General features: G+C 40.9%; 1 protein-coding gene across 1 annotated transcript in view; it reads right to left on the bottom strand.

Moving 5' to 3' along the window:
* Positions 1–527: 527 nt before the first annotated feature.
* The window catches only part of LRBA (LPS responsive beige-like anchor protein), a 762,673-nt gene continuing 743,658 nt past the window's right edge, over positions 528–19,542 (bottom strand). The window contains 5 exon segments of the mRNA XM_043969784.1: positions 528–1,921; positions 1,924–1,982; positions 2,705–2,856; positions 11,728–11,924; positions 13,932–14,033. Coding sequence (XP_043825719.1) covers positions 1,881–1,921; positions 1,924–1,982; positions 2,705–2,856; positions 11,728–11,924; positions 13,932–14,033 — 551 coding nt within the window. The 3' untranslated portion in view covers positions 528–1,880.

A 19,542-nucleotide genomic window follows, 5' to 3' on the forward strand; every position in this document is an offset into this window, starting at 1 on the left:
GGCCCTGATTATTCAGGCTAGTCTGTTTTACCAACTATGCCTTAAGGTACTTTATATGTGCATAAAAAAAGTTATCTGACTTAGCATGTAAGTTACTCTTTTGCTTCTGCTGTTTTTCTCAGTATCATGACCATGATATACTGAACTGAAATAATTTTCTAATCACTGGCAATTAGGGAATTGCTTGATGTTTATGATATCTTATTATAAAAATTCCTTTACTGATACTGTTTTGGAAAACAAGGATGCAAATGTCTCATTTGGGAAAGACCCTCTTAAGACTAGCCATTCACAAATAAGAGCAGTCATTACAGGATTCATTTAGGGAATCTATGTCCTATAGGTTTTCACTCATACTAAAGTGTCATGGTTTAGCTCTAGTTACTTCAGTTCAATTGAACAAATCTTTATTAAGTGCCTACTATGCGCAATAGTCCTTTTTACTAGGTAATTATGTATGGTATTAAAAATTAGCTGCAAGGTGGTAGAAAGAGTAAAGACATCTTTCTAATGTTTCAATTACAAATTCTATTTATTCAATTCTTCACTCAATTGTTTTCTCATTCCAAATCTTTGCTTTAGAGAAATAAGCTGAATGTTTAGGAAAAATGAGACCTACTTCAGTAGGCAGCAAGAGAAATAGATATGGAATGTCATTTTCCACTCAAAGATCACCACATACAAAGAAATTATTTATGGCAATACAGACTTACAAAACAATACAGTCCTTTTCACAAATATGTTCACAGATTTCTGCACAGCAATCTGGGTAGGAAAAGTAGAATTCAATTATGCAACACCAAATAACTTATTATTCCTTAGTAATAAATCACGGTTCGTTTCCTAAGGGGATTGTAGAGAAAATTTAATGACATAGTTGAACTGGATGCAAAGAGGAAGTAAAAAAGTGTGTTGCCAAGTGCCGCACAGAGCAGGTCACTCTGTGCTCTAGAATTAGGGAGAGGGGATAGAAATGCAGCTTGCAAAACCTGGAGCTTCTGCACAGGAGAGGAAGAGGCTGGACCCCTGGTAGCCTCGGTGCTTTCACAGTCAAAACAGCAGAAGTGTGCTTTGGTACCTGCATTTAAGGTTCCAAAGTAGAAGAGATTGCTAGCTTATGGACACTTCCATCTTCCCAGTTTGGTGTGCTCTAAAAGATTTCAGATAAAAATGAGAAGGATGCCACACCTGCTATGTATCCAACAACAACCTAGTCAGAGCTGATTTCTTGCTCTTGACCACGCAGCAAAGTATAAAGCTTTCAAAAGCCACCCCCCAAAACCTAATGTCTAGGCCTAGAAAACATGCTTATATATCAATGGAAATATTTCATCATCAAATTTTAAATTACAATGATCATAATTTAAACATTACTATTTTAAATTCCAGAAACTTCAGTGCTCAAGAATACAATCATTGGAAAATAACAAGACACAAGTCTAGTACAGGTAGCACAGATAAAATCCCATACCCAGTATTCTAACCCGTTTCCCCATTGTTAAAAATCGTATTTTTCAAGATTACAGATAAAGCTTTAAATGGGGAACTGTATTTCTTCATAATATAGCTATGATAGTGGCATAACTCACTTTATTGTAGTTTTCTTTCTATAATGGGTGAAAATAGACTTCTAATTATGACTAAAAATATAGATTTTGTACTAGAGAAACCCAGCAGCCAGTTTTCTGCTTCTCTGCCCCTTCCCCCCAAAAAGTCAAGCAAAGTCTACAAAAATAGCACTTTAACTTGAAAAATATTTTGCTGTTTAAGCAAATTAAGTTAACATTCAGGTGTGATAGCTATTTATGAAGAGAACAATGCTATGGCAGGACATTGCTTTCCATATCTGAAGTTCTTGTCGCCAGTGCTAGTTCCATCTGCTATTCCATTTCTTCGTAGCGGGTTTGGTATTCGTGATGCATCGGTTAAAGTCATTGTAGAAAAGCACTATGCTCCCCGATGCCATGCCCGTCATGATGCACCTGGCAAATATACAAACATGGAGTTAGGCTTTGCACCCTCCAATGGTTTCTCGCTCCATTTATCAGCCATTTGGCCAGCCGCCACACAGGTAATGAATGTCAGAGTTAGGGTTTGCACCCAGGGCTTCTGATTCCCAGTTGACTCAAGAAAATTATTTGCTTAGAACTGGGGAAGCACAGCGTTCCTTTCCTACTCACTGCTGGTAAGGAATAACTAAGGTATTGGAATCAAAGAGTCTGACCTCATTCCAAAAAAGAAAAGGGCTTCCTTGCTGAGAAGTTCCCTGCCCTGCCCTCCCCCATCCCATCAGACTGATAGCTTCAGCTCGCTCCCCTTGGGATGATACAACTCTTCTTTGTGCACATGAGCTATTTTAGTTTGACATGAGGAGTGCAAGATGAAGCCCTAAAGTGACTGAGGTGATGGTACAAAAGCTAATGGAACAAATTCCCAAACTGAAGCTACCAAAAGGCCTAATACAGCAAAATGATGCATCTAGGGGCCATTGCTTAAGTCTTGCTTTCTTCAGAAAGGCCCAGCCTCCCATTAGAACTGTCATACTGTCAGTGAAGAAAACTCTCTCCACTTTCCATGCTGTCCTTTGGAAACCAAGTTAACATTAACAAATTAACAACATTAATTGCACAGATTTGAATAATATCACAGTTTACCTCATTAGAATTAGTTTAATAGTAATGCTTATTAATATGTACATTTTTACCTTTGATCATAAGATAAAGCCATGGACCGAATTCCAGCATCACACCCTGGGTAAGCAAAGAGCCGTTTGAGGTCGCACACCTGCCACACCATGACAATTCCATTATCTCCTCCTGTGAGCAAATACTGGCCATCTCGGCTTAGCTGGATTGCCTGCGGGTACATGATGATGTGAATATATTAAGCATCACTCCAGCCTCATCCTCCGATTATTAATCCTGAGAGCTAGCATTCATACAGTTAGCATAGTGCCCAGCACATGGCGCTAAGCACTTGACAAGTATCACCTCAGCGGATCCTCACAACCGCCCTGGGATAGACCTATTATCCCCATTTTATAGATAAGAAAGCCGAGGCAGACACCAGGGCCCTACGGCCAGTGATGTCTGAGCCTAGATTTGAACTTGGCTCTTCTCGACTCCAAGGCCAGTGCTTTGTCCCCTAATATGACTCATGTCATATTTCTCTAGGTAGATTTGCAGACACCTCCCGGACCCTCTGGTCCAGCTCTTTCCTATTACTGATAAGGAAATGAAGCACCAGAGGTGAAGTGACTTGTCCAAGGCTGCCATGGGGAGTCGAGTAGATCCATGATGAGGTTTTTATAAAGCTTTTTCAAAAGTCCACAATTCATAAGAAATATTTATGTGTAGAACTTTCAAGCCTCTTATTTAAAAACTTGAGATAGGAAATGCTGGTGATGTCTTTTAAATGTGCTTTTTTCTCAGGAGGAAGGGGCAAGAAGGGATCTCAATTCTAAGAACAGTGAGTGCTCAAGGTTCTCCTTTGGGACCCAGATCCAGTTGGGACCAGTGGATTCTGGAAACACAAAGACAGATTAAACAGTACCAGTCCTCAATGAGCTTTCGTTCTACTGGGATGATGACCTATACAGGGATAAGTAAACGAGAGACTAAGGGCAGCTGGGTGGCCTCAGTGGACTCAAGTGCCTGAGCCTGATGTCAGGAAGACCTAAGTTCAAATCCAGCTCAGGCACTTACTAGCTGTGTGAGCCTGAGCAAATCATTTAACTTCTATTTGTCTTAATCCACTGGAGCAGGAAATGGAAGACTACTCCAATTTCTTTGCCAAGAGACCCCACAGATGGCCTTGGTGTGCTATGGTCCTTGGGGTCATGAAGAGTCAGACACAACTGAATGATGACAGCACATGAGAGAGGCTGAGGAGGGGGTGTGCCATCCCTATGAGGAAAGGTGGGATATCAGCTGGCCCTTGGAGGGATCTGGGTGGGATGAAGTGCATTTCAGGGATGGTCATGCAGTCATTAGAGATGGAAGTATGAGGTCAGCTAATATGTAATTTGTACTTGACAGGAAACGGAATGTGTAATAATGGGGAATCAGATTGTGGTGACCTTTAACGGCCAGGCTAAGGAATCTTTGTTTTATCCTTTATCTTTGTTTGGAAGGGGATGGAAGATGACGGCTAATCAGCAGATCAGTGTAACAGCCCAGGCAAGAGGTGATGAGGTTCTGAAGCAGCCTTAGGAATGGATGAGAGACGCAGCATGAAGGTAACGGCTCCTCAGCTAAAAGGAGGAGAGGAAAGTTACCTTGGACATGTGAGAGAGAGGGGGTTGGAGTGTTTAGGAGGAGGCAGATTAAAGCTGGATATGGAGACGGGGTCGTTAGGAGAGGAGAGGGTTATAAAGAGAGTCCATAGGAAGAGGGCCTAATGAGCCTTTGGAGAATACCCTGACTTAGAATGCACCTGGCAAGGAAGCGAGTGGAGTGGTTTCAGGCAGTTAGAAAGAGACCCCAGACAGGATAGCAGCAGAAGAAAAATGCCATGAAGGACCACCTGTGGAGAGATGGAAGCCAGCCTGAAAAGGGCTGAGAAGTAAGGAAATGGAGGAAGGGACAGTCTAGGCCGGGATGGGCTCAGCAGCTCATCTAGCCTATCTCCAGACACCTACAAGTGACTTGTCATGTTGACAACAGTAGTAATTGACAAATTTCCCATCCTGCTCTAAGTCCTGCAGCCAAGTTCAGCTGGGTTTTGGGGCTTGTTTGTTTTTTCCACTTGCACCACACAGAATCTGGCTATGAAACAAAAAAGGATAGTCTGTTGGAAAGAGTACCATAGGTAGAAGGCATTTAAGGATGTTCTTTATCTCAAAGAAGGAGAAGGTCAGGGAAAATAAACCCTTCTCTAGCCTGGCTAGAGAAGGATGCCTTTAGCACATCTTTCAAACAGGCTGATGAGCCAACTTTGTTTCCCAGACTTATCTGCATAGTTGAGGTATTGAAACTGACCTTCTAGCAGAATCTTGACGGTCCCTTATCTGAAAAGGCCTCAAAGCTGACATCCCAGAGTACTCCTGAGAGTAGGGACTCCTCCCTTCCTTATTCATGCCTGGCAAGTTCAAAAGCCCAAAGTTAATGGCAGAGCTCTGAATACTGGCACTACCCCAGCTGGGCCTGCTTATTGTCTGGGTTGGGTGTAAAAGAATTAATCGTATACTACTCCCCATTTCCTCACAGTCATCTTTCTAATGCTCTTACTTTTTTAAAATAATCTTACAACAGGCTGGCAACAGGGCATCTAAGATTTGGTCTCTGCACAGCCCCGAGGGAGGAAAAATCATATTTCTGATGTATGGCTGTTAATTTGAGCCTCCAATTAAACACACAGCCTAGCACAGAATTTCTGGCATCTTAAAAACATACATGCTCCTCCTCTAAGGCATACATATGTATGCCTAAACATCCCAGACTATGAGGTTTACTATGGTTTATAGGAAAGAAAACAATGAAAAGAAAGCTATAGTCTATCCTTAGAGAAAAGGAAATTCTGTACTAAGAAGACTGGTAAAGGTTTTTGGGGTTTTTTTTAAAATTATTGAACCATCTTTTCAGAACAAAAACCCAATCCCACAACCCAATTCTATTATAAATCATAATAAGATCTAGGTGGTAAGGATTGTTAGAGTGTCTCTTATAACCACATCTCTTAAACAAAAATGCACATATTAAAATTTTTTTCATTAGAAATAAAATAAATGTTCTTTTCCTTCATCTTGCAAGTGGCAGTCTCCTGAGGCTCTTTGGAAATTGCAATGAGGACCGTGATAAATAATTATTTGCTACACTTATAAATTCTGCTGATGAAAATCCATTAACCTTCTCGTTGTGGTTCATTTGAGTTTTATACTTTGGGCTTTTTATTAGAGAAATGCTATATTAAAAGATAATTAAAACCATTAATTCTTTAACCCTTTGATCTAAGTATCTCAGAGATTTTGGTCAAATAAATGGGGTTTCAAGACAATAAGTTTCTCCATATTTTTATGAGCTACATGCTTACAAAGGAGGACAAAAACATCTTTGTTGGGGTGTTTTTCTTGTTTTTCTTTTCCCCAGAAATCCACTGCAATTTCTTTGATGGCTGATCACCTCTGTTCAGGTACTTCAAAGGGTGAGAGAACACAGGGAAAACTGGGGCACTGTGAGGGCAAGGACTCCTCCCTAAATGAGCAACTCATCTAGTACTTGCACCTTATTTACTGAACATGAGCAACTCAAATTTTAAGTGGGTCCCCGGTGCAGCAGCTTCCCCCACAGAAAGCCCAGGCACTTTGGAAAAATATTACAGCCAGTCGGTTCTCCAGAAGGCACTGCTGCTTCTAATGGCGAGCTGTCACCATGATGGCTATGGCAGTCTGCTGGGGACTTCCACATTTCAAAACATGATCTCAGGAAAGAAAAATAAACGAGTTTCTGTGGGTGAAATAGTGGATAGCCTCTGTTTTGGATAAAACGACTTGACTGATCTGTGCAGGCTGCCTCCTTAAATTTAAGTTATTCATTAAGACATCTAAACATGGCACAGTTGATGCACTGTGATGTGCTATTAACCAAAATGACGTGGGGCAATACAGCATTTAAAATAAAAACAGGTGGGAAGCGCTGATTAGGCCAGCTTCCCCAGGGTATGTTTGCTAGCCCCCACTCTCTGAGAATGGAATTCAGTTCCCAGCTCATGACTAGTTTGCTTCCTTGGTCCCCCAGTCTGAGTCCATACATGGGAAGGGCCTCTGAGAACTGTGTCCAAACACGCCTGTTCATTTCCTTCCTTTCCTAATTTCCCCCAGGCAGTGAACAGTGAAAGTGTCAATCTCCAGGGCAGGTAAAGCTCATTTTAAGCACCGTGACTTTAATCACACAGTTGCCACTTGCAGGTTAGCATGATAGAGTGCAGAAGCTCTGGGAAAAAGGCCATGAATTGTTTAAGTCTAAAATTCAACGGGAAATTCTGGAGAGGGGGAAAAAACAGGCGCAGGAAGGGAAGGAGACAGGGAAAGAAAGGGGGTGCCCAGAGCACAATGGCTATTGACAAAAGCACCTTCCATAAGCCTTTGGTACTAACTGAAACACTCCAGAAATCGTTTCAGTCAGCAAGGGATTTCGAGATCTTTTACAGATTTATCAGCCCAGCTGCCAACATAATCGGAACTGAAAGTGACAGATTATCAACATTACGATTGTAAGGGAAAGAAAACCCTCTGATGTGTACTTGGTTTAAATGAAGTATTATGAGAAAGGTGGGAAAATAATAGAGAAGAGAGTATCTGGTAAAACAGGGCCTTTGGAACAGATGGAGGTAAGAGGAAGAGAACCAAGGAATAAAATGGAGAAGAGAAAGGAGAAGCAATAATTCCACCTCTAGTGCAGGGTCATTTTCCTTCCTCTCAGGCCCTTTTTCTCTGAGTGCCTACCTTCTTCCCTCCTTAACTTTATTATTACCACTGCCTCCCAATGATGCCACAGTAGATCTAAGCTTCTGCCTCCTGTGGATGGATCAAAGTATATTTTGAGTTGGAAAGGCCCTTAGTAGCCATTGACTCCAATGTACACTCCCCCACCCCCAACAAAGAATGCTACCTACACCATTCTTGACCGATGGTCATCCAGTTCCTGCCTTGGAAATACCCACTGAGGGAAACTTGGCTACTTCCTAAGGCAGCCCATTCTATTTTGGGATAGCTCTAAATTGACCAAGTTTTTCCTGATATAAAGCTTCATGTTGGTTTTTAACTTGTACTCACTGGCCCACCAGAAACTTGGGACTAGGTAGCGAAGTGGATAGAACACTAGACCAGGGAGTCAGGAAGATCTGAGTTTCAATCTTGCCTCAGATGCTTATTAGATGTGTGTACTCTGGCAAGTCCCTGCCTCTGTTTTCCTCATCTGTAAAATGGTGTAAAATGTAGCACCCCCACACCCTGAAATACGACATAAATGTTAGTGGTAGCATATTGTTACTGTTATTATTATTATTATTGTCATTATTGTCATTTCCTCTTACTTCAGGCACTTGAAGATAGCTGGCATGCCCCCACACTCTGTTTTCTCCAATGCTGAGGAAAAAAAAAAGCCCAGTTCTTTCCTCTTATATGGCATGTATTTAAGAGCCTTTAGCTTCTCAACATCATTTCTAAAGTGGCACCCAGAACTAACCACAACACAGCAGATGTGTTCTGACTAGGGCAGAGTACAGCTACCTCCTTATTCCTAGAAACAATGCCCCTCTTAATGTAGCACAGGATCAAATGAAATAGGACACTAGGTATGGAGTCGTGACCCTGGACAGGTGACTTAACCTCTCTGTACCTCAGTTTGAGCATCTGTTAGATGAAGGGTTTGGACCTGGTGGCCAGTTTGACGGCTGCCATCTTGAAATCTATGATCCTACAAATTAGATGTTATTTTGGTTGAATACATCATTAACTCCTAATGCATTTGCATCCCAAATGCTGTGAGAGACCACTTTCCAAGCTGATAGAAATGGGCTTTATGGAGGGATTACTTTAGAAATAGCTAAAACTGCTGCTCTGCCCAATTCCAGAAACCAATCTTTTGTCTCTGTCAAAAGGCAAGACTATTGTCATACAACCAGCTTTAATACTGATTCTGCAGTAAATTCTATCAAGAGGCATAGGAGCTTAGACACCATTACCCAGACAAGTACAGAGCACTATGGGAGGATCTCATTTAAAAGGCAGTTGAGAGTGAGGAAGAGCCTTGAAAAATCAGTCACTTAAAATATTGTCGTGGGTCCTTTTACTGACATCACATACCTGGTGAGTAGACCCAGGACTCGGGGATTGATCTATGCAAATGGCTGCCAAACTGACTCATCCAGCCCTTGCCTCTCCATTAGTCCGCCATCACTAGTGCCTGTGAAACATTCTCTGGATGTCCTATACAGGCAACCAAACCAGAACTCATGATCTTCCCCTCAAAACCCAACCATCTCCTGGACATTTACCACCCGTCTAGCATCTTCATAACCTTCAAATTAGCCTCACCTCTTTTTTTTTCCCTCATGCTGCTTCTACCCTGTCATCCATCCCCTTTCCTTCTCCATTCACACTGACTACCACTCACTCCATCCAGGACCTCATCACCTCTCTGGACTATTTTAATATTCCCCTAATTGGTTTCCCTTCCCTCTCCTGTCCATTCTCTGCTCTGCTGCCAACTTGATTTTTAATAAAAAATGTCTGACCATAACACCTTTATGCTCAAAGGATTTCAGTATTGCCTAGCTTCTCAAACTGGGTCACGACCCCATATGGGGTTGTGTAACTGAATGTTAGGATCACAAAAAAATCTTGCAACAGTAAAAGGTTATGTATACCTATTTTATATGCCTATATGCTCGGGGTCATGTAAAAAATTTCTCAAGCAAAAAGGGGTCGGCAAGTGGAAAACGTTTAAGAAGCCCTGGCCTATAGGATAAAATAAAAGCTCATTCAATAAGTATTTACTACATGCCTGCTATGTATATAGTCCCTGCTTCCAAACAGCTCACTCACATTTCATCTGGAAGAACAACACACACACACACACACACACACACACACACACACACACACACACACAGAGGAAGTAAATACATCACTCCTAGAAAGTATGTTCCAGGGGGTGGTTCCTTAGGAACCAGAAGGATGGGATAGGCTTACTGTAGCAGGGAGCATCTGAGCTATGCTCTGGGAGAAGGGAGGGATGATGTTCAGGACATAAAACTGGAAAGTCAGGCAGAGGGAGGTGGACACCATATGCAGAGAATAGAACACAGAGTGCTCGAAGGAGCAGAATGTGCAGGATGTCTGGATATGGGGGCTGGAGCTCCTTGGTCAAACTTGTCAGTCAAGAAGCATTTAATAAACACTTAACATGTGCCAGGCACAGGGCTAAGACCTGAGAAGACAAAGGAAAGTCCTTGAATGTTGAAGGTGATGAGTGTAAATAAACTACCTACAAGCTATAGACAGAGTGGATGGAGGGCAGGGGAAGCCAGGGAAGGAGGAATGGGGGACAGCTGATGAAGATGTCACTTGTGAGGGAGCTAGCTGACCAGTGTGGCTGGATCACAGGGTATGCACATGGGAAGAAAGCATAAGAAGACTGGAAAGGTAGGAAGAGACCAAGTTATAAAGCGTTTTCTATGCCCAATAGAGGGGTTACATTTATTCCTAGAGGTAGTAGGGCCTTACTGGAGTTGAGTGAGTAGAGGGGAGGGAGGTGTGGTCAGAGGAATCCCTTTTCCTCTTGAGTGGGGGATGGATTAGAATGGAGAGAGACCTCAGACAGGGAGACCAATGGAAGGCTACTGCAGTAGGTAGGGTGACATGGGATGAGGCCCCGAACTAGGGCTGTGACTGTGGGAGTTAATCTGAGGGAGCATGTAGAACCAAGGATGACATTGAGACTGCAAGCCAGGGTGACTGGAAGAATGATAGTGCCCTTCCTAACTGGGACTTTCTGAAGACAAGACAGGTTTTTTGTTTTTGGACATGTTGAAATTGAGTTGACTATGGGGCATTCAGTTAGAGGTATACAAAAGGCAGTTGGTGATACAAAATTGTCACTCAAGCCTAGAGCTGATTATATTGAGAACTCAGAATCCTTTTCAAAGAGAAGATAACTGAACCCAAGTGAATTGATGAGATCACAAGTGAGACAACATAGAGGGAAAAGCTAGAAGAACCAAAGAGAGACCCTTGAGAGACACCACTCACAGTCAGTAGATAATAGCATGAAGAACCAGTAAAGCCTACTAAAGAAGGGTCAAAGAGACAGGAGAGAGCAGTGTGTCATAACTGAAAAGGAGAGACTGGAATAAGGTGGTGAACAACATGTCAAATGCTACAGAGAGGTCAAGAAGGATGAGGATTGGAAAAAGACCATATTAGATGAGGTTGGGAGCCAGACTGCACAGTTCAGAAAAGAGTGAGAAGAAAAATGGAGGTACCAAGTATAGATAGTCACAAAGGAGAGGAAAATTTTGGCAGCTGTGTGGCAAACAGATTGGAGAGGGAACCACTTTCTGAGTCTATTGCAAAAGTCCAATGTTGAAGATCAGTACTATGGCAGTAGCTAAGTGGAGAGGAGAGGGGATAAATCTGAGATCTGTTGTGCTATGTAGAAACTCTTCACAAACTGGCTACAGCCCACAGTTCTCTGTTGACTTTACATGGCTCTCACTCCATAAGCCATCCTGCAAGTAGGAGCCAACACTAATGTGGATGGTTCTAATCATTTGTCTCCATCATCATCAACCAAAGAGAATAGAAGTATTTTCCCTTTTTTTAAAGGCCTGTTTCACCAGATGCATAATATCTTTCCACCTCTTTGTACTAATTAGGAAAAACAATCAAGGAACTTTACCTAAAGAAATCTGGGCAGAGATACTTAGAATACAGAATCATTTCACAATCTCCTTAAGTAAAACTGAGTACTGAAGCTCCATGTCTGCAGCTTAGGAAACGATCTTGGATACAAAGAATTCCCTTTGATTGATGCAGTTAACACAGCTGACACACGGTATGGTGGCCTCTGGGAGTCTAGGTCTGGAACACAGTTACCTAATTCTTTTCCTTTTGAACAATCCCAGAACTTTCAAGCTTCTCCTACAACCCCCTCCCCTCCTCACTTATTTGAAACACACCTGAATATAACACCTGGGCTGGTGAAAAAAATGCTCTTGAGAACTCACCCTAATGTTGTCGTCCGTTTCCACGGTGGCCTGAAGTTTTCCATTCACACTGAATATGCAGAAGATGCCATTTTCATAGTATATGACACAGTGACCCTCTCTTGACACCTGTATGAGTTTTGGTCTCAAACAGTTTTCAGGACCCTCCAGGGTCCTTAACAAGTCTCCATTCATAGAATGTATGAGACATGGTCCTTCTGAAGAAGAGAGAGGGGAAGTAAAAAGCATAAATGATCTCGCACGGCAGCCTGCCAGCAGAATGTTAATCATCTCTTTTCAAAGGAAAGGACAGGTGGTAAGGGAGATGGCTTAGATGAACTGAAAATGTGATTATAATCATCTAGGGTAGTAGTGAATAGAATGGCAAAAGAGGACATTCCTTCTAAAATTATGGTTCTGCTACTCTTGCAAACTCAAAAACATTTTCTGAAATAGGCCTTTTATGTGACCCTTCAGCAAAATTAATAGTTACATTTTTCTTTTGAATGGAGTCACATTGAAACCAAGCCTGATTTGAATCTTAAGAATGTATTACACAGGTTTAAAGTTCCATACTACACATTTTAAAAAGAAAACAAAAACCACTGTCACTTTACATCTAAATTCTTTTGTAAAACCTTTGTTTCTGAGTCCTTTTGAAGGTACCAGAGCCTTCATCAAGCTCCCTGCTAGAAGCCACCTTCTTTTCATGTCTTAGTCAGCAAAGCCTACATTTTCTTCCCAAACCACACAATAAGCTGATGCCACTCACGATCCCAGGAATAATTCACAGATGTATTCAGAAGAGACTTTGAACTTCTTCATGTCTGACCAAATCATAAATAATACTAAAAAAGGGACACAGCCCCTACAGCTGATATCAAGGAGCATAGTCATGCCCTTTGTGCAGGCACTAGATTTTAGGCTAGCTGGCCCGAAGACCAGACCTGGCATGGTAATTCTTGGCTCCTTCACCTTCAACACCTAATTTCTAATGTCTAATCAGTCTTTTACCTGCTGTTAATTGGGCCCCTTCTCTCCTTTGACTTCCTCCTAACACAAAGATGTCTTCCTAGCAGGCCAGCTGGCAGGTCTAGATAGGGATTCTTGCTACTGCTTCTTTTGTTCCTTGTACCCTTGGAAATGTGTGGACCAACCCCCAAAGAGCCTGCCCCCCTGACTGCTGACCTCCTAGGTCCCAGATCTGGCTCTCACAGCTTCCAAGCATTGGTCTTTTTCTCCCCCCCCCCCCCCCCCCCGCCCCGTGTAGCAATTCATGGCTGATTATAGGGTTGAACTTTGAAAAGGGTAAGAAAGGGGGGGAAATTAGGTGGTGCAGTGGATAAAGCACCCGCCCGGGATACAGGAGGATCTGAGTTCAAATCTGACCTCAGACACTTGACACTTACTAGTTGTGTGACCCTGGGCAAGTCACTTAACCCTCACTGTCCCTCAAAATAAATAAATAGACAGACAGACAGATAGATTTTTTTTTTAAAGGGGGTGAGAAAGGGACTGGCTGATAAAAGCCTGATACCAGTACATTCATGAATGGTTTCCTCATTGAGAAGTATGTTTCTTATGTGGATAATGATTTATCTGATGTAGGAAATTCAATGCAAGTTTAATCTCTGCAACTTGGGTGGATGCACTGAGAGGTTAAGTAACTTTCCCAGGGTCACACAGCCAGCTTCATCAGAAGAGGTACTTGAACCCAGGTTTTCCTGGTTTATAGTCATGGACTATGGGCTCATTTTATTCACAAACTCCTCAATGGTTAATAAATGATTCTGAAAATAACCCACCTGAGGGTCTAGTTAAACTGGTTTGTAATTCTTACAAGAAGTAATTTACTCTCTAGTAGAAAAAAGCAACAAACTGGAAGTTGTGTGATGATGTTTCTAATTTTTCTATTGACTTCATGGATATTGTTTTGGCTACAACACTTAACACCTCTGATCAAGAGAATGAGTGCATTGAGGCATTTAAATATACTTAAGCTTATCTTTCTACTCCTACTACTAGACTACTAATGATATGTGATAGCTAGAACAGGTGAATGGCCACACCAAAGGGCCCTTTCCAGGGAATCCCGAAGGACACAATAGAGGTAAGATGGTGTTCCTTTATGTCTGCCTCAGAGACACGGGAAAGAAAAATTCACACAGGCATAATCACTAAAAAAACCACAAACACATCCTGGGACAGGTAACCATTAAGCTTACCTTTAGAACCACTGATTACTAGGCCAAGCTCAGCACAAACGGTAGCACAAGTGATCTCATAGTCATGGCCGGTCAAAATAACCCGGGGAGTGGTCATTTCACCTTCATGGGAAAAGAACAAGTTGATTAAAATTCATCTAGGGCTTTTTGTAAAAAAAAAAGATTATTTTTTTTTAAATCTATCATTCAATTCCAGCTGTTTGCATGCATCTTCAATGCATAACTCAACAAAATGAAAATAATTGCACTGAACAGAACACTCAATTTCATGTTTCACCCAAACTCAAAGGCAAGGCCTTATTTTGTGGACCAGCCCTTTCTTAATCTCAAATAATCTGTGCAACTCCTTTCTTGATTACAAAGTAATAATTGTTGATAGCTTAAATATACAAAGCCATAAGACAGAGCTAAAGACATCAGAGCTAAACATCACCCTCCTGGAAACAACATTTTAAAATAAAGCAATTAACATATTCAGAGCACAAGTGAAAAGCCCTTCCTGAAAGGCAAGCCTCTCGATGAGATGAGTAAGTTCTTGATTCTAAAATTCAGGCTGCCCTTCCCTCAGTTTGAGTGTTATCTACTTCTCAACACGTTTCAGAGTAAGACCTGGCCTTTGTATCTGGTGCTCCATCATGCCTTATATGATAAAGACTGACAGGCCAAGAAAGAAATCTGCTGCTGATGACTTTCAACCTCTAATAAACTGTTTAGTGGAACTTCCTTATAGATTTGCTTCCTCTTTCCCCAGCTTTTTTTTTTTTAACTTTCTATTCTACAAAAAGTACATGCCACTATGGGTTGCTACAATGAAAGGAGAGTAAGTTACCAATAAGATAAAGTCCCAGTATAAATTGTTTTCAGTCATGCTCTAGAAAGCCAATAGGCTGGTAAAATGTAGATAAGTAGAAAGTGTGAGGTAGCAGGACAAAGGAAGTAGGAGAATTTTTCCAGGATAAAAAATAAAACCCATTTATGTCCTAGTTAATGTGTATGTAATATCTGTCATTGATGAGGAACCCAAACTACAAATGGTCAATTTACAAATAAAACCAAAACATCTCAAAACAATGCTTGGTAATTAAGTCATCTCATCTAGGCAACACTAACCAAGTGTGGTTACATGGATAATCCAACATCTCAAATAAAGTAGGCTGCCTCATAACCAGGGAAAGACTGAATGAACTTCTAGGATTTCCTCCTATTCTATCATTCTATAAACTGCTCAGAAAATGACATGTCAAAGGAAATACTCCTTTCTGCCTTCATACTCCAGGGGAAAAGGCAGAAACTTTCAATAATTGAGAAATGGCCAAAGGATATGAGTTTTTCAGATGCTATCTATTGCTATATGAAAAAAATGATCTAAATCACTACTGATTAGAGAAATGCAAATTAAAACAAGTCTGAGGTACCACTTCACACCTATCAGATTGGCTAACATGACAAAAAGGAAAATAATAATGTTGGAGAAGCTATGGGAAAATTGGAATACTAATGCACTATTGGTGGAGTTGTGAACTGATCTGACCATTTTGGAGAGCAATTTGGAACTATGCCCAAAGGGCTATAAAACTGTGCATACCTTTTGACCCAGTAATACCGCTACTACGTCTGTATCCCAAAGAGATCATAAAAAAATATTTATAGCAGCCCTTTTTGTAATGGCAAAGAATTAGAGGGGATGCCCATCATTGGGAAATGGTCTGAACAAGTTGTGGTATATGAATATAATGGAATACCATTGTGCTATAAGAAATGATGAGCAGGCAAATTTCAGAAAAACCTGGAAAGACTTAAGTGGACTGATGCTGAGTGAAGTGAGCCTTGTACACAGTAACAGCAACATTGTGTGATGATCAACTGTGATAGACTTAGCTCTTTCTCAGCAATACAATGATCCAAGACAGTTCCAAAGCACTCATGATGGAAAATGTTCTCTGCATCCAGAAAAAAGACCTGTGGAATCTGAATGCAAATTGAACTATACTATTTCTACTTTTTTGTTTTTGTTTTCCCTTTTTTGAGGTTTTCCCCTTTTGCTCTGATTCTTCTTTCATAACATGACTAATGCAGAAATGGGCTTAATGTGATTGTACATATATAACCTATATCAGATTTCTTTCTGTCTTAGGGAGAGGGGAGGGAGAAAAATTTGGAACTCAAAATGTTATAAAAACAAATATTGAAAACTATCTTTACATATAACTGGAAAAAATAAAATGCTATTAAGATTTAAAGGTAGAAACTGCTCTGCACAAATGAGTGGATATACAACAAGATAAATTTTAAGTTCTCAGGTTCCTTGATTTAAATGCCATATTACACAGCAAAGGTAAATTTGACACGGACTAATCCACAAAGGGGGAGGGGGTAAAACTGGGTTTGAGGATGCTCTATCAGAGATTCTGAAGTTCCATCCCCACACAGCTGCCACTTTGGGCATGGGCATCCCAAAGGCATCACATCAGGGATCTAATACAGAGGCTTTTAGCAAGGGGCTGGATGACAACTGGTAGAAAGGAGGGTTGGTCAAGTAGAGATGATACCAGATGACCCCTAGGATACCTTCTAATCATGACATTCTGTGATTCTGACACTGCAGAGCCAATCTAGCCTAATGTTGTTTTCTCAGTTGCTGGTCTACAAACTAGTACCAGAGAAACACACACACACACACACATGTATCTATATGTATGTATGTATGTATGTATGTATGTATGTATGTATGTATGTATGTATACCAGTTCACAAAACTTGTACCATAGTAGGTCTTAATCTACTTAAACCATGTCAAGCTATCATCTAGATGTCACCTTCTTTCAATTCTGAGCACTACATTTTAAAAAGGACATGGGTAAACTGAAGGGGGGTAACCAGGATGGCAAAAGACCTCAAATTCATGCCAAATCAAGTTGAAGGACATGGGACACTTAGCCTGGAAAAGAGAAAATTTAGGGGGATATGACAACTGGCATCAAGAATCTAAATGGCTAGCATGTGAAAGAGGGATTAAGATTAGACTTCTGTTTGGCTTCAAAGGGAAGAACTGGGAGTAATGGGTGGATGTAGCTATGAGGCAAATCTAAGTTTGCTATGGAAAACTTGCTCAGAATTTTTTGGTCCCCTGGGAAGGAAGTGGCTCATCCTCCATCCCCTCCCAAGCACCATCAAGCCAAGCAGAGACTAGATGACTACTTGTTAGGTATGTTGTAGTGGGATGGGGGAGGGGTATTGAAATAGTTGGCCTGTGAAGTCCATGCTAACTCTATAATTCTGTGATCTTATGAACTGAGTTTTTAAAATTAAGCTTTATTTTTTAAAGTTAACAAGCATTTTGTTTCTTTCCTACCTCCACCCCAAGAGGAGGAGGATACTTATAACAAATATGTATAGTCAAGCAAAAAAAAATCCCATTGGCTATGTCAAAAGATGTATTTATCATTCTGCATATTTTGTCCTTCATCTCAGTCAGTAGGTTCTTCATCGTCAGTCCTCTAGAATCATGATTGATCATTATATTGATCAGAGTTCTTAAGTCTTTCTCAATTACTCCTTTGTACAATGCTGTTATAGTATACACCGTTTATCTACTCACTTCACTGCATCAGTTCATCTAAGTCTTTGGGGGTTTCCTGGAAACTGTCTCCTTTGTCATTTCTAGTGAACTTTAAAAAAGGCTCTTCCTATATCATTTCTCCTATCCCTTCTCCAAGTACTGATTCCTGTTCTCTATAATCACTAAAACTCAATTCCACAAACATTCATGAAGAAGCTCCTATATGTAGGAACCTTGCTAACTAAGCACTAGGGATACAAAGATGAAAATCACAGAAACATAGATTTATAGTGAGAAAGGAACTTAGAAGTCATTAAGTCTAACTCCCTGAGATTTTTACAGCTGATGAAACTGAGTCTAAGAGGTTATGTGGGTTGTCTATAAGGTCACACAGGTAATAAATAAGTGGCAGGATTTTAACCCAGGTCTTTTGATTCTAAATCAGGTACGGTTTTGAATATATCACACAGCCCTCACTGCTCTGTGGGAACTTACAATCTTCTTTAGCCATCTTACTAGGGCTGCATAGTGTGGATAGTTTCATGGCAGAGAATTTGGATATTTTATCAGTCTTCAGTCTAGCTTGGGTTGGGGAATACCAATCTCAACTCCAAAGGTGGGGAACTAGGGGGTATCCATAGCTAATTGACACATGGTGGCTGATCTAGAATGGCACTGCCACCAACATGCTCCACAGAGCCATACACTCAAGCCTGACCCTAATGCATTTAGCTGGAGATGGGGAAGCAGGGAGGGAAAAGAGGGAATAGAATTGTGTATGAGCTAAAAATCTGAATTAAATATTCAAGCATCATGGAATATTTGGAGTACTTCTGACAACCTCCTTGGTTAAGGACCAAGACAAAATCACAGCATACCAAGTTCAATCCTCTCCTGGCTGTATATTCTATATAGCATGGCTCCAGTTTAATGCTTTCTGCATTAGATAATACTCTGCAAACCACTTTATTACTCTCCTAGTGTTTTGACAAAGGGAAGGTCAAGATCACATCCTATGAGAAGAGAGAGAGAAGTAGGGCAAGGTGCTTGCTGACTTTCATATGATTTGGGTTTTCAAACTTCATGGAAAGCTTTAGCTGAGCTTCCTTGACCCACAAAACAATCCTTTCCCCTTAAAAGAGTAAAAAAAGGAGTAATCTAAAAAATGCAAGCAGCTATTAGAAAAGAAGTGGTCTAGTTAGTGATACACCCTATACACAACACCAGGCAGATGCCCTTCTCTCACCTCCCAACAAGAAGGGAGTATGCTTATATTTTTCATTTGTAAAAATTACCTTCTACTCTACTCCTGGCCTCATTACTTCCCTCCTATGTTCCTCTCCCAGGGGCTTTCATTCCATGAAAAAAAACCAATGATATTTTTGAATGAGAAGGAAAGGAAAGGGAAGGGGAGAAGAGAATGGAACCTGTCAAGTGTAAGTCAGTGAGCTTGACTTTTATTACCAGCAAGTTGGAGGACCTTTTCTGTTCTTTTCTTTTCTTTCTTTCTTTTTTAATAAGAAAATGAGGGTTAAGTGACTTGCCTAGGGCCATATAGTTAATAAGTGTCTGAGGTTGGATTTAAACTCATGAATTCAGGGCTCTATTCACTGTGCCACCTAGTTGCCCCAGGACCTATTTTAAAGAGATGGCTAGGGAATGTCTAGAAAAGAAAGCAGTGGTTACGCATCATCAAAAACAAGTCATGAGGGGCGGCTAGGTGGCGCAGTGGATAAAGCACCGGCCCTGGATTCAGGAGTTCCTGAGTTCAAATCCGGTCTCAGACACTTAACACTTACTAGCTGTGTGACCCTGGGCAAGTCACTTAACCCCATTGCCCGTGAAAATAAAATAAAATTAAAAAAAAAAAACAAGTCATGATAGACTAACAATTTAGGGGGAGAAAATTATAAACATTCTAATTATGGCTAAAGACAACAAAGGACAGATGGATGGAAATGAACTAAAAGGAAATACTTAGCTTTATCACCTCACTTAAACATGTCAATCAATAACTTAAGAAGAATGATGAAAAATACCCATGTCTAGGAC

Source organism: Dromiciops gliroides, chromosome 6 (genome assembly GCF_019393635.1).
Source record: "Dromiciops gliroides isolate mDroGli1 chromosome 6, mDroGli1.pri, whole genome shotgun sequence".
In the NCBI taxonomy this organism is placed as follows: Eukaryota; Metazoa; Chordata; class Mammalia; order Microbiotheria; family Microbiotheriidae; genus Dromiciops; species Dromiciops gliroides.